We start from the raw sequence: 16,341 nt of genomic DNA, 5'->3' as shown, positions 1-16,341 counted from the left end.
GTGTAGAAATAAATAATTGTGAGTTTATCGACTTGACTATTCTGGAAGATGAATGTTCTAGACAATTTCTAGATAGGGTAATGGCTCCAAAGTCCTTCCCTTAACATAAAATAACATTAAAAAGAAGCAAATGGCTTAGATTTAGGATTGGGGTCACTAAAATCTGATCGGTCATCTAAAATTTGTATCCTAATATGCTGACTCACAGTGCTGGCTTTTCTTCGTAACAGTAAAAACAAGGCTTTTTCTTTTTTTGTGGTTTTATGGTTTTATTAACACAAATACAATGAGCACATAAGCTGTCTATTCATTTTCTTGACTGTGCAGCCTGGCTTTGGGCTTGGTGCCTCTGACGGCCAGCGGGGCTGCTCTTTCCAGTGGCTTTGTGGTTCTTGGAGGAGACACTGTGAGCAAGCTCTGCACAGTAGACTTGCTGCACATCAGCAGCACTTCAAGCTCCTTGACATTGTGGCCTAGTAACTTCAGAAGCCACGGGGCAGCATGTGCTTTGTTTTCTTATTGCTCCTATAACCAGTTCTGCGCATCAAGATCTGGCTCTTGAATCTTCTGTGCACCCTACTGTCAATGATTCTGGGTTTCTGCCAGTTGTGCTTAATTTTGACGTATCGGTCTGTCTGGTGCTGGATGAACTTCCTGATTCTCTTTTTAATGGTACTGGGCTTTACCAGAGGTCTGAGGGCAGCCATGATGCCAAGTAAGAGATGGCTCAAAACAGGTCATTTTTAAGAATTACCAAAACTACATTTAAAGAGGAGAACCCAACACGAATATGAAAAAAAAAAAAAATCTTTTCTTCCTAAGATTTTTCTATGCAATTAGCAAAGAAAAGAGGAAAAAACAGTATCAATGGTCAATTCAGATTGGCCACATGAGATCAGCTTTCCACATTTGCAAAAATACAATACCTGTATCATCTCTGCTGACTGTTACGAAAAATGAAAACAGGGCAAAATATAACTGTAGAACTGCTTTAGAAAAATTCAGAGAATCATACTCATTTAATGTTTCCCACATTCACTTCATATGTTCTTGATTCATATATGCCATAGTGTTTATATTTTAAAGTAAAGAGTCTACTGCTTGTATATATTACATCTCACAGTATCAACACATACGCATACTGTAAGACTAGTCGTTGGATTCCTGTTCTTCCTCTGCTTCTCGTGACCGTTTCCGGGAATTCAATGAACCTGTTTGCAAAGAAGATGCAGGAGCAACAACAGCATCTCTAAATCCCTGAGGCTGGAAGATAAAAAAATACAGAAGTATGGTTTAAGAACACCTAAAATAGCGATTGGTTTTCCAAATATTTTTAAGTAATTGATAAAAGAGCTACTTTATTCTTGAGACAGCGGTTATTAACCACTGCAAATGAAGAGGTTAAACCTCATGAATAGGTGTCCAAGCCAAAGCTGTACTAGCGTATTTTATATCTGTATTTATTTATACATTGTTTATACACACACACACAGAAATAACAATGCATTATAAAAATGCACTCTAAAAGAAAATCTTAACAAACTTTATGGTGACTCTATTGACGAGTAAAAGGAAGTAACATGTACTAATTACTTAGGTGCTTTACAAATTTATTTTCACAATTAAATAGTCTAAATTTAGTTTTCCAATTAGTATACTTTAAATGCACCTAAGCAGTACAAAGACTAAGTCAATAATTCGGTTTCAGAATCTCTATTTCTGTTTCGGTCCTTAAAAAATGAGATGCCAAGAATATATTTGGCTCAATACCACTGATAAATATGCATATTTCAGCCAAAAAAGTGTGTTCTATGATTTTAAATTATAGGAAAATTAACATTTTAAAACAGGATATATTTGGTGGCTATGATAGATCTATAATATCTACAGATTAAAATGAGTAATGTTAGTATTTTTTCTTGGAAAATCTTTAACAGCTTTCACTTTAAAATTTGTTAATATCCTGACATTACATATGGCATGGAACACACTAGCCTACAAATAAGTATTTCCTCTGTTCTTAAGAATAAATTTCAGTCCAATTGTCACTAGAATATTCTGTATATATACTACTATTTTGGGGATAATGTTCTAAGCATCAAAAGCTGTCCTCAAATATGCCTGCTGCCTACAGAAGTTAACAGAAGCAATTTGTAAATGCTCTCTTCAGATAATTACTGCCCACCAACACCAAAACCCCACTCTAATCAAATAATACTGACTGTGATTTGAAACAGTACTGTAGATTCCTTCTGGCTTGGTGATTTGTACAATGTTGCCAACCTGCTTAGAGAAAAAGAATAAATATACACAAATACATGATCTTAATTAATTAGTTCAGATGACTGATTTAATCATTTAAATTTATAGTTTTTCACTACAATTCTATTGTTTTGTTCCCTAAGGACACAGAAAGCAAAGAAATATCAAAAGACTCAATAGCTATATGTATGCATATAATAATTATTACATATAACAATAGAGTTGTTTATATAAGTGGAATTTTAAAGCAACCTAAACATCCAATGAGTAATTCAAAATAAATTTCTACATGACAAAATACTGCTGATGCTTAAGAAGATAAAGTGGAAGAAAATATTTAATGAGATAAGAAAATAATAATATATTAAGTTATGCTGTATGAGCCCCCATTTATAAGTTAGTAAATGCACATATATAGAAAAATTACTAGAAAACTACAATCAAAAAGTTAAGTCGTTATTACAAGATAAAGATTGTTTTTTCTTTATGTTTTTCCAACTTTCTGAAGTAACTGTATACTTTTTTGTGTGTTACGATAGAAGTATTAAGACAATTTCTTGGGCTACAAATGAGGAGCACATACTCATATCATACTAGTACAAATAAGCAAGGAAGACACATTCTTTCAAAATGATTATATCCAGAAGAATCACTGTAATGACAGAACAAGGTCTGTTTAGGTAGAATCTTATTATGTACAAAATAATATAAAATTGAAAGTTGAAAGTAGTTAGATATAAAATTCTAAGCTCTTATTAAGTTTGCTCAAATACTGTACTAGCAACAAATATAAGCAAAAACTTTTATTAAATTATTAAAAAAAATTTAACTAAGTAATCTCTATGTCCAACGTGGGGCTCGAACCCATGACCCCAAGATCAAGAGGCTTATGCTCTATAGACTGAGCCAGCCAACTGGCCTATGCAAAATCTTTTTTTTTTTTAAGATTTTATTTATTTATTTAATTTGAGAGAGAGTGAGAGGAGAGAGAGCAAGGGGAGGAGCAGAGGGAGAGGGAGAGAATCTCAAGCAATCTCTGCACTGAACATGGGGCCAGATGTGGGGTTCAATCCCACGACCCTGAGATCATGACCTGAGCTGAAACCAAGAGTTGGATGCTTAACTGACTGAGCTACCCAGGCACCTTCTAAGCAAAAACTATTAAAGTGCATTTCAAAATTACTTTAAAACTGATATAACTTATTCACAATAGTCAAAAGACAGAAACAACCTAAGTGTCTGACGGAGGGATGGATAAATAAAATGTAGTTTATACATATAACGGAATATTTAATCTTGTAAAGGGAAGTTCTTGTCATATGTAACAGTGAACGCTGAAAACTATGCTAAGTGAAAAAAAGGCCAGGCACAATAGGACAAATATTGTGTCATTCCACTTACATGAGGTACCTAGAGTAGTCAAATTCATAGAAGACAGAATGGTGGTTGCCATAGGCGGGGAGGAGGGGAGAATAGGGGTTAGTATTTAATGGGAACAGTTTCAGTTGGGGAAGATGAAAAAGTTCTGGAGATGGATGGTGGTGATGACTGCACAGTAATGTGAATGTGCTGCATGTCACTAAACTGTACACTTAAACGATTAAAGTGATACATTTTATTATATGTACAATTTACTACACTCTAATTTAAAAAAAAAAATTTTTTTTTTAAGTAGGCTCTATACCCAATGTGGGGCCTGAACTCACAATGCCAAGATCAAGAGTTGCATGATCTACTGACTGAGCCAGCCAAGTGCCCCACAATTTACCAGTTTTTAAAATACTGATATATGGGGGCGCCTGGGCGGCTCAGTCGTTAAGTGTCTGCCTTCGGCTCAGGGCATGATCCCAGAGTTCTGGGATCAAGCCACACATTGGGCTCCTCCGCTGAGAGCCTGCTTCTTCCTCTCCCACTCCCCCTGCTTGTGTTCCCTCTCTCGCTGGCTGTCAAATAAATAAAATCTTTTTAAAAAATAAAAAAATAAAAATAAAATAAAATACTGATATATGATGTGATGAGCACTGGGTATTATACTCAACTAATGGATTGTTGAACATTACATCTGAAACTAATAATGTACTATATGATGGCTAATTGAATTTAAATTTTAAAGAATACCATATCCCCCCCAAATTGATATAACTGCACAAAAAGCAGATTCTAACTTAGAGAAAAATCACAATCTCTCACAGTTAAAAGGATCACTTATTTACATACAATACGATGTTGATTTTTTTTACTGGATGCTTGGAGTTTATTTTCTACTTTGTTTGAGGCACATGGTTACAGGGTGTCAGGAAGGCTTGAGTGTGGCTTGGTCAGTAAACAATGGGGTTCTCTCAACTTCCCTTTTGGTGTTTTGCTGTTTTGATATAAAAGAACCCAACTGCTTCTGCTTACTGCAGCCTGCTTAGCCTACCGGGAGGGGAGAAGAGCTCTCATGCGCCTAGTACTTCCTGAATGAGCCTGGTGGCTGGTGGTGGCCACTCAGGATTGGGGCCTAGTGTTGGCTTTGCCAGGCTGGTCACCAGGCTGCTTCCTCATGGCTTCCAGAGCCAAGTCACAGGTGATTGTGCTATTGGAGGCCTGAGGAGATTCTGAGCATTCTGGGGACTCCAACACTGTAGCAATGAACGGGAAATCGGACATCCTGAAAAAGAACCTTGCCCACCAGTGACCCAAGTCAGCCTTGCGGAGACCAGGGTGGTGAGGGATGGGTGCACTTGTACAGGAGCTGTTACCAGAAGTGGAACACAGGATGTACTGGTAATAGCTGTAAGCAGCCATGAGTGAGCTGCTGGAGGAGATGGCAGCCATGTTGTCACCTGTGGACTGGTGGAAACCTTGGCAGTAACCCCTTATGGCCCTTGGCACGTGATCATGGGTGGCAGGGACCAGGATGCTAGGCCATGGAGCCCATTTGCAGAGGAGGCCCTGGAAGGCTGCTCCACAACAGAGGTGGGAGGAGTGTTGGATTGTTTTCAAAGACAATTCAAAAAGGACACCTTGGTTTATGATGTTACTCTTCAAAGTTTGAAATTGCCCCTCTACTCAGCCACAATTCAAAAGAGAAGCAATCAGGGGTGCCTGGGTGGTGCAGCTGGTTAAGTATCTGACTCTTGATTTCAGCTCAGGTCATGATCTCACAGTCCTGGGACCAAATCCCACTGAGCGCTAAGCCCGCATGAGACTCTCTCCTTCTCCCTCTGCCCCTTGCTTCTGGCACACACACACATTCTCTCAAATGAATAAATAAATCTTCAAAATAAAAAAGAGAAGCAATCAGAGATCACAGTCCATTAGCTTAATGTTTTAGATTTGTACTTTTGGGACAAAAATAGCAGAATCCAAAACGTCATATACTCTGTAATTGTAATTATAGGCAAAAATGAAGTATTTGTTGTGTAATATGTAATATGAGAATAGTTGTATTAGGGACAGAGATTATAAATTTTTACAATGCTTTAGTGTAGATAATTCTATCTTTAATACAAAATATAACAGAAAAATTGGGGTGCTTGGCTGGCTCAGTTGGTAGAACATGTAACTCTTGATCTCCAAGTTCTAAGTTGGAGCCCCAATTTGGGCACAGAGATTACTTAAAAAAAAAAGTAAATAAAAATAAATAAAATTTCAAAAATATACATATATATTTAAATAACGGAAAGATAGAAGCATGGTGTATTTTAACCGGCCTTATTTTTTTTAAAAAATCACTCTTTTTGATTCAATAAAACAAAATTTAACTAACCTTCTGAAAAATTAGTATCTAAATCACCTTATATCATCATATGTCCAAAAAGATACCCAATACTCTGAATATTCTGAGAAAATTATTAAAAAGTAAATAAGCTTTTGGGGTCCCTGGGTGGCTCAGTCGTTAGGTGTTTGCCTTCGGCTTGGGTCATGATCCCAGGGTCCTGGGATGGAGTCCCGCAGCAGCCTTCCGGCTCAGCGGGGAGCCCGCTTCTCCCTCTCTCTCTGCCTACTGCTCCCCCTACTTGCACTCACTCCCTCCCTCTCTGTCAAGTAAATAAATAAAATCTTTAAAAAAAAAAAAAAGTAAATAAGCTTTTAAGAAGCTTTCACATGTTTGGGGCGCCTGGCTCAGTCGTTAAGCGTCTGCCTTCGGCTCAGGGCGTGATCCCAGGGTCCTGGGATTGAGCCCCACATCGGGCTCCCTGCTCCGCTGGGAGCCTGCTTCTTCCTCTCCCACTCCCCCTACTTGCATTCCCTCTCTCGGTGGCTGTCTCTCGCTCTGTCAAATAAATAAATAAAATCTTTAAAAAAAAAAAAAAAAGAAGCTTTTACATGTTTATTAAAAATCCTAAAGTCAAGTGGGCATTAAATATTCAGGGTGAAAAATTTCCTCAAATTCCTAAGTAAAAATAAAATAATTTTATATTTCATATCTGCATCTTAAGACATCTTTTTAAACAACAAACTAAACCAAAGAATCACTTGGCTCATGGCCGCAGCTGAGATGAAGCTTAACATATGGCTGAACTACACAGTTTGGGTCAGGAAGAAATAAGACAGAAGCACAATTTGTGCTCTAAAGCTAAGCACACATATGAAACACTGTGTGGGGGTGTTGATATATTACTCCACTCTACCACCAGATCTTCTTGGCAAAGAGTGATATAATTCTGAACAATTTCAGCCTCATATTATCATGAATTGCAAATTGGAGGAAAACCCTCACAATATACAGGACAGAGACAAAAGTACTTATTTGAATAACTGTTGGGATGTCATTTCATTGTTAGTCAAAGAGTAAAAGCCAGGTGTTTCCGGTGAAAGATGGGGACTGGAGTATAAGATGGGACACTCAGGTTCAATTCTCAATATAAATTTGGCTAGTCAAGGTTTTTACTTTTCTGCTCAAACTGGAAGTGTTCATCTTTATAACTACTTTTCCCCAGTGTGAATTTCTATTTTTGTCCTTTCAAGATAAACTAAATTTTAAAACACATACGAGCTTTCATACAACTTCAATGACTTAAAGATAACTTTCTTTTTTTTTTAAAAGATACCTGGTTTCAAACAATGAATAAATATTTTAATTCCATTAAATGAGATCAACTTATTTTGATTGTAATAAAATATGCACATTACTTATCATATATCCCCAGCCTGGGGGGAAAAAAACAGTTTGGAGAAAAAGGATTTTATCTAAAAAGGAGGATAAGAGCCATACTTTCAGATTTGCTGGCAATCAACACAATACTGTAATTACATTGTAGAAAGAGCAATTATAGGAAAAGAAACAGACCCTATTATAGAGTCAGCTATAAAATTTGGATGCTACTACTTATTTCATAGAGTTATTTGGAAAATAAAATGAAATATATATATATACCCACACACATACACAAACAAATAAACAATGCTTAGCACAATAAAAGGCACTTAATAAAAATTCAATAGGTAGTAGCTATTAATTACTCTTAATCTTTCTGGGAAGCCTTGGTCTTCTCACTTCTATGTAGGTATAGATCCTTCAAAGAGTTATTGAAGGGATTATATGAAATGCTGTATATAAACTTCCCAGTTAAATATCTATCATAAGCAAGCAGTTCTAAAATGGTAGTTTGGGATATAGAAAAAAGTTATGGAACAGAGTTCCCCTAAATCTAATTCAGGGCACCTGGGTGGCTCAGTCGGTTAAGCATCTGCCTTCGGCTAAGGTCATGATCCCGGGGTTGGCCTCTTCCTCTCTTCCCCTCTCGTGCTCTCTCTCGCTATCTCTCTCTCAAAAAAAATAAATAAAATCTTAAAAAAAAATCTAATTCAATGTCTGTGTTCAACACCATTGTCCACTTTCTTGGAAAGGATGAGTAAGAAGCTGAAAATCACAAAATGTTTAACTCTTAAAAAATAAGCATAATTTTCTGATCTCATGGGTACCTAACCAATGCTAACTTCTGGAATTTGACTAAGAAGGCAAACATCTCCTTCTGATGAATGCATTAAAAGATGAAACATCTTGCTTTGCTCATATTATTTTTCTTATTTTTTAGATGTATTTTAATAGTGAATATTTAATAGTAGAATAAGAGTGGATGACTACTACTATATACGAGTTCAAGGAGAATCCCTAAAAACATTTGAACAGTGGGATGCACTTTACAGAAAACCTAAATCTGGGAAAGTATAAGCAATATGTTCAAAAGATTCTCATCTGGAGAACTGTTACCAAATCTTTACAATAGGGTTTGTTGCTGAGGAAAGAATTCCTTTTGTGATCCAGAATACAATGACTTATTTACAGAACTGGGGGATGGAAGTCAATTGTAAAGCACTATGTGTTATGAGAAAAAAAAAGTTACCTGAGCTCTTCGGAAATGCTACTTTTTTAAAAGGTTTTATTTATTTATTTGACAGAGAGAGAGCGCGCACGCGTGCACAAGCAGGCAGAGCGGTAGACAGAGGCAGAGGGCGAAGCTCCATCTCAGGACCCCGGGACCATGACCCTAGCCAAAGGCAGACGCTCAACCGACTGAGCCACCTGGTGCCCCATGGAAATGCTATTTTTAAAAGAGATACAAACCACATGAATGAGTTTCCAAAGATGTATGTAAGTGTAATAAATTCTGCTATGAGCTCAGAGTAAGTAAAACCTAATTTGGTCAGGCATGATTTTTTTTCAGTTTGGAGAACAAAAAAATGTAGGTAAAGAACTAAGACAATTATCACTGACCAAACCTGATATATTTAAGCAACCCTTTTTTCTTTTTTTTTTTTATTTTTAAAGATTTTATTTATTTATTTGACAGAGATAGAGACAGTCAGCGAGAGAGGGAACACAAGCAGGGGGAGTGGGAGAGGAAGAAGCAGGCTCCCAGCAGAGGAGCCTGATGTGGGGCTCGATCCCATAATGCCGGGATCACACCCTGAGCCGAAGGCAGATGCTTAACCGCTGTGCCACCCAGGCACCCCAAAGCAACCCTTTTTTCCATCTTTGCCCACATGCTTTCTCAATTTCTCCCTTTCATTAGAGCATTTCCAAACTAAGTTCTTTCAGTTATACAAATTAATCTCAAAGCAGAGGGGCTGGCATATATTTGTCATTTCTAGAAATGTAGAATAAAAGACGCCACAGCTTTCATTTGCCTATTTTAAAGAAAATGAAAGCTGGTTTGTTCACTTGCTCAGCAGCTTTAAAAACAAATACAAAGGTTTCATGCTGTCATAGTTTTATTTTAAAGAACAATACTTGTAGAAGGCAGGTAAGTAACTGGATAACAAAAGTAGGATAGCAAAATACAAAAGAAAACAAAAATAGACACAATTTCATATAAGAAATACATTAAGCAACTAAGAAAAGCCATCCCATTTTCCACATAAATTAGTCCTAAAGCTAACCTCAGAAAATTTTCCTTTTGTCTTGATTTTCTTCTTTCAATCCCTTCTAGGAACACAAAGTACCCACCTCCTGCAAGGCTAATAAATGGAACTTGATTTCAAAGAGGTTTAGAAGGAGCATTCCTTGGCCACCTACTCATTTCAAGTGCACCCCATCATTTAAATATTCCAAAGAATTTCCTATGTTAGCTAAATGTGCAGTTTAACAACATGTTTCTATGTTTTCTCTAGGTGATTGAGGACAAGGCAACAAAAGCTTTCGGCTTTTGAGTCACTGTAGATTTCATCCACTGGAGTAGATCTAAGAAAATATAACCCTTCAGTGTAATTAACCCAATATTCAGAATTATTAGCTTGTTTCTATACTGACCTTTGCTTTTGGTCCCAGTGAAAGATTAGTCGTATTGTAGCAGCATGTCCCCAACTTTCCCCTGGTGGGAACAAGAACAGAACAACTGTATACTGCCTTACTGACAAGGTTAGAAGTCTCTCAGAATGCCCCTGACCAAAACAGTTTTATTTTAGCTAATTTAACACGAGAATATACTTATACTTTCAAAACCCCTTGTACACATGAGTAACATCCTGAGATTAGATTTTTACCTATCTGTGGAAATACTGAAGATCATTCATTATCCTTTATTTGCTTTCAGAAAACTTTATAATTTGAGTCAACATTTTGTCAGTCTTCCATATCATCAGACCTACTAACATATTTCTGGCTACAAGAAAAGCAAAAATTCTGACAAAATATTCTTAAAGAATTTAGTAAAAGAAAAATCTCGAAGCACTGTGTCCTAACAAAACCATGACTGAGGTTAGAAGGAGTCATAAGTCTATTCGCTGTAGTGTGATCTCTATTTAAATGGATTCACCCTTCTTCCTGCCTAAGACTTTCTGAGGGCAAAAATCATCTAATGAATATTTATATGCTCGGTACCTAACAATAGTTAACAAATAGTAGATGCTCAATAAATATTTGTTAAATAACTGAAAGGATGAGTGGGTATCTAAGGGTACTGTGCTCCATGCTAAGACTTATCAGTGAATAATCAGATACAATCTCTGCTTTCATGGAGCTTACAGTTCTCAACAAGCATCGCATGAAAGAGGCTGAAAAAATGTGTTAAGTTAAAAATCCTTATCTGGGGGTGCCTGGCTGGCTAGGTCAGAAGAGCATGTGATTCTTAATCTTGGTGTCATGAGTTCAAGCCCCATGTTGCCTGTAGAGATTATTTAAATAAATAAAAAACTTTAAAAAATGCTTATCTGATTAATTACCCACCCAACGCAGGAACCAGCAAGGCCTGATTTCCATCAATTTTTGTTGTCATCTGATTAGTTAAAAGTACCTTAAAAAAAGTGAGAAAATTCGGTGAATCTCTACCCCAAATTACCAAGGAAATAGTCCTGTGATTTTAGTATTCTGAATACAATTTAAAGAAAAATATATTTAGGTAATGAAAACTATTCTGATAAATTTTTTTTTAATTTGCCCATAAAATTATCTGAAAACATGATTCTATTGAACATAAACATTTTTAACAAATAAGAACAATTGTGAAAATGGAAGAATAAAAATATAACAGATAACAAATACATAAAGGTGTAAAGAGATCATGTATGAAAACTTCATAACTGCGAGCATGGGAAAAACCTCACTTTTAAAATTTACGTTTTGGATAAGCCAGTAGAAACCACCAGACCAGGGGCACACGGGTGGCTCAGTCAGTTAAGCGGCTGCCTGCAGCTCAGGTCATGATCCCAGGGTCCTGGGATGGAGCCCTGAGGCGGGCTCCCTGCTCAGCGGGGAGTCTGCTTCTCCCTCTCTCTCTACCTGCTGCTCTCCCTGCTTGTGCTATCTCTTTCTCTGTCAAATAAATAAATAAAATCTTAAAAACAGGGGCGCCTGGGTGGCACAGCGGTTAATCGTCTGCCTTCGGCTCAGGGCGTGATCCCCGCGTTATGGGATCGAGCCCCACATCAGGCTCTTCCGCTATGAGCCTGCTTCTTCCTCTCCCACTCCCCCTGCTTGTGTTCCCTCTCTCGCTGGCTGTCTCTCTCTGTCGGATAAATAAATAAAATCTTAAAAAAAAAAAAATCTTAAAAACAAAACACCACCAGACCAACAGCAGCAGTATCAGCAGTGGTGATAAACATTTATTGAGTACTTAATACATGCCAGAAACTATGCTAAGTGCTTTACCTTCATTATCTTATCTAGCCTTCACAACTCCATGAATGAGGTATTATTATCAATATTTTTTGATATTATTATTCCAGTTTAACACATGAGAAATCAGAAGCTTAGAAAGATTGAGTCTGGTGTTTTTGTTTTTTCTACCACTGTTGCCTCTCTAGAATATATTTAATCAAAAGAGTGTGAGATACCCTGGGACCATGACCCGAGCCGAAGGCAGATGCTCAATGACTGAGCCACACAGGTGCCTCGAGTGTGAGATATTTAATAAATAACTCACTGTTTGCATTTTTAGGAAAGAGAAAAATACACTATTACCATTTCTGGTTTTATAGGAAAAAGAAGAAACGGAGGCAAAAATTATGAGAAAAGACTTAAAATCATAAACAAAATACAGAGAAGTGGTAAAAAATAAAACCCCGTAATCAGGTCAAATGACCCCAAATTATAACTATACTAGTCTGATAATAGATATAGGTGTTGCTTTACTCAAAGATGGCCCTCAAGGCTAAAAATTGTACTAATTCTTTTGGATTAAATAGTGACCTATAGAAAAGATTCCATGTTTTGAAAGATAGTAATTTTTTTGTTATTTTTAAATTTTAATTCCAGTTTAGTTAACGTAGTGTTATATTACGTTCAGGTGTACAATATAGTGATTCAACAATTCTATACATTACTCAGTGCTCATTAAGTGTACTCTTTATTTAAAGATTTATTTTAGAGAGAGAGAATGCGAGCAAGCAGGAGGAGGGCAGAAGGAGAGGGAGAGAGAGAATCCTTGAGCAGACTCCCCACTGAGTGCAGAACCTAACATGGGGCTCGATCCCAGGACCCTGAGACCATGACCTGAGCTTAAACCAAGAGTCGGATGCTTAAGCGACTGAGCCACTCAAGTGCCCCAAGACAAATGTACTTTTAATCCTTTTTGCCTATTTCACCCATTCCCCCACCCACCTCCCCTCTGGCAACCATCTGTTTGTTCTCTATAGTTAAGAGTCTGGAGAGAGATATATATATATATATTTATATATATTTATATATATATACACACACACACACACACACACATCTTCTTTATCCATTCATCTGTCAATGGACACTTGGGCTGCTTCCATATCTTGGCTATTATAAATAACACTGCTATAAACATGGGGGTGCACATATCCTTTTGAATTAGTGTTTTCTTATTCTTTGGGTAAATATCCAGTAGTGCATTACTGGATCATAGGTTAATTCTATTTTTAGTTTTTTGAGGAACCTCCATACTGTTTTCCACAGTGACCACAACAGTTTGCATGCCCACCAACAGTGCACGAGGTTCCTTTTTCCCCACATGTTTGCTAGCACTTACTTGGCTGGTTTTTTTGTGTTTTTTATTTTAGCCATTCTGACAGTATAAGGTGGTATCTCATTGTGGTTTTGATTCAGATTTCCCTGATGATGAGTGATGTTGAGCATCTTTTCATGTGTCTGTTGGCCATTTGTACATCTTCTTTGGAGAAATGCATGTTCATGTCTTCTGCCTGTTTTTTAATTGGATTATTTGTTTTTTGGGTATTGAACTGTATAAATTTTTTTACACTGCCCTAAAGCCAAAAGACATTTATTCTGCCCTATAAGCACTGAGTTGTATAAATTCTTTATATATTTTGGATACTAACCCCTTATTGGATATATCATTTACAAGTATCTTTTCCCATTCAATAAGTTGCCTTTTAGTTTTGTTGATTGTTTCCTTTGCTATGCAAAAGCTTTTTATTTTGATGTAGCTCCAATAATTTATTTTTGTTTTTGTTTCCCTTGCCTCAAAATGAAGGACAGTAATTTTAAAGTAGAGAAAAAGAGTGTTTAAGGCTGACTGAATACAGTATAAGATTATCTGGTCCCTCCCAGCCCCAAATTCTTCAGAAAGAGTAATTTTAAATATTCTTCCAATACAGATCTTCCCTCCAGAAATATGACAGATACTATTGCAAGCTGACAATGATAAAGAATTTCTATGAAAAGCAATGAGAAAAGGTACCTACTCTGAAAAAGGTATCAGTTCCATAAGAAAACTGAGAAAGAAAAGGATGTTTGGCTATTCCCACTGCACTGATAACACCCTAAAATTTTTGTTTGTCTACAAAGGAGAAAACTGTGCTCCATCTAGGTTTCAATTAGGCCCAAACTGGGTGACATGACTTTCTTCTAGTTAAATTCTATTTAGCTATTTCTAGACATTGATATTTTATACAAGCTTGACTTTATTATAAAATTCTCTGCTAATAATACAGCTAATTTGTGGCTATTTGCAAGACTGATCATTTGATCTTCCCTTGAGTGCCACAGCGGCTTCCCCATGTATTACCTCACATCAGGCATCTTAGAAAAAGCTAAGCAGGAATTTAAATTGGTAATCAACTGAAATATGTGACTCACTGGCATCCCCAACACGCAGAATAATACCCTTTACAGACTACCAAGTGTTTAAGCTCTAACAACTGGGATATTTATACTATCGCTTTTTGGTTAGAGGTGCGCCATCCAATTCTGCAGCCATTAGGCACATACACAGCTTTTAAAAATTAAATTAAAATCAGACATTCAGTTCCTCAGTAGCAGTAACCATTTCTCAAGTGCTCAACAGCCATGCAACTGCTGTATTAGACTGAGCATTTTCATCTTCCCGGACAGTCCTATCAGACAGCACCAGTTTACAGGGTACAGGTATCCCCTACTTTTCAAAAATTCCCGTTATGCCACTTCACTTTTATGAAAGACCTATATGTACCTGTTTTTTGCTAACCAAAAAAAAATCTAAAGAGAACTTTCACTTTTACGAAAAAAAAGTGAAAAGCAAATATAGTATTCAGCATTTGTTTTGCAGAGAACCGTTATAGAGGCAGAGTGCACCCAGGCAGGGAGAGCAGCATCACCACGCTCCTTTCTGTGGGAATGATACTCAGCATCTTAGCATTAAGCTGCCGGAGCTTTGAACTGTGTCTGTGAGCATCTGTGCTTTATCCGGATTTACTTTGTGCATTCTTTAGCAACATCTGCACTAAGGTATCAGAAAAGCCTGAGAAAAGTTATTTTTTGAGTCTGGGAACACTAAAATAATTTTCCATATAAATTCCTGGTAATTGCTTCTTCACTTTATGCCTTTTGGCTTACAAAAGGTTTTCCTTAGAATGCTCTATTTTTGGATAGTGAGGGAAACCTGGATTTAATTTACCCATTACACCTCTCCAGGAAAATGTAAACCATGTACTGGCTTATCAACTGTTAAAAAATTCCCAACATTCCAAAATCAGAATTTTCACGTCTAGCAATTACTTATAGAAGAATTACATGACCTCTGCAAAAGCACTGGGTTTACCATGATACTAAAGAACGAATCTTTAAATTAGTGAAGTAACAATCACTTTTAAATTATGAACTTCGCTGCTTTAAAAATACTTCTATTACCCAAATGTCCTTCAATTGATGAATAAGGAAAATGTGATACATTAAGAAAAACACAAAGTTAATCAGTCATAAAAAGGATACTGATATATGCTAAAATATGGATGAATCTTGAAAACATTATGCTAAGTGAAAGAGGCCAGACATAAAAGACCATATACTGAATGATTCTATTTATATAAACTATCCAGAAAAGATGAACCCATGCAGACAGAAAGCAGACTAATGGTTCTTAGGGGCTGACGAGAAGGTGCAATGGGGAGTGATGGCTAATGGGCATCGGATTTCTTTTGGGGGTGGTGGAAATGTTCTAAAATTAGACAGTGATGGTTGCACAAATCTGTAAATATACTACAAACCACTGAAATGTACACATTTAAAGAGTGAATTTTATGGTATGCTAATTAAATCTCAATAAAGCTGTTAAAAAAACATTTCTGCTGGGACACCTGGGTGGCTCAGTCGGTTAAGCCTAACCTTAACCCTAACTGCGCTCCCTGCTCAGTGGGGAGTCTGCTTCTCCCTTTGCCCTTCACCCTGCTTGTGCTCTCTCTCGCTCTCCCTCTCTCTCTCTCAAATAAAAAACTCTTAAAAAAAAAAAACTTATATAATGTTATTTGTCAAATTATACCTCAATAAAAATAAAAATAAAAACAGAGATATCCTTTTGACTTAATAATTCCAGAAATAACTAGATAAATGGGCAAAAAAGCATATATAAATTGTCGACTAGTTTTTTATTTTTAAAATTTATTTATTTATTTAATTTTTTAAAGATTTTACTTATTTGTCAGAGACAAAGAGAGAGAGAGAACACAAGCAGGGGGAGAGGCAGGCAGAGGAAGAAGTAGGCTCCCCACTGAACAAGGAGCCAGATGCAGGACTCGATCCCAGGACCCTGGGGGTCATGACCCGAGCTGAAGGCAGACACTCTCCCGACTGAGCCACCCAGGCGTCCCGACTACAATTTTTTAAATGTGAAAACTGAAGCCAACTTTATTTTTTTTATTATTATTATTATTTTTTTTATTTATTTGACAGAGATAGAGACAGCCAGTGAG

The 16,341-nt window shown here is 36.8% G+C and overlaps 1 protein-coding gene and 1 pseudogene across 2 annotated transcripts in view; both read right to left on the bottom strand.

The window, feature by feature from the left end:
• Window positions 1-242: 242 nt before the first annotated feature.
• Window positions 243-707, bottom strand: LOC123002039 (60S ribosomal protein L32-like; annotated as a pseudogene).
• The window catches only part of RAD51C (RAD51 paralog C), a 36,527-nt gene continuing 20,428 nt past the window's right edge, over window positions 243-16,341 (bottom strand). The window contains exons 6-9 of one of the 2 annotated variants that reach the window (XM_026517453.4): window positions 10,916-10,982; window positions 10,001-10,061; window positions 2,223-2,283; window positions 243-1,263 (exon numbers count right to left, since the gene is read on the bottom strand). In XM_026517453.4, the coding sequence (XP_026373238.1) occupies window positions 1,150-1,263; window positions 2,223-2,283; window positions 10,001-10,061; window positions 10,916-10,982 (303 nt within the window). In that variant the 3' untranslated portion in view covers window positions 243-1,149. The remainder of the gene's footprint in view (window positions 1,264-2,222; window positions 2,284-10,000; window positions 10,062-10,915; window positions 10,983-16,341) is intronic. The other variant, XM_057317997.1, reaches the window with a different exon arrangement.

Source organism: Ursus arctos, unplaced genomic scaffold (genome assembly GCF_023065955.2).
Source record: "Ursus arctos isolate Adak ecotype North America unplaced genomic scaffold, UrsArc2.0 scaffold_24, whole genome shotgun sequence".
Classification (NCBI taxonomy): domain Eukaryota; kingdom Metazoa; phylum Chordata; class Mammalia; order Carnivora; family Ursidae; genus Ursus; species Ursus arctos.
Note: the sequence above shows the minus strand (reverse complement) of the source record. Positions and strands in the feature narration are given on the sequence as shown.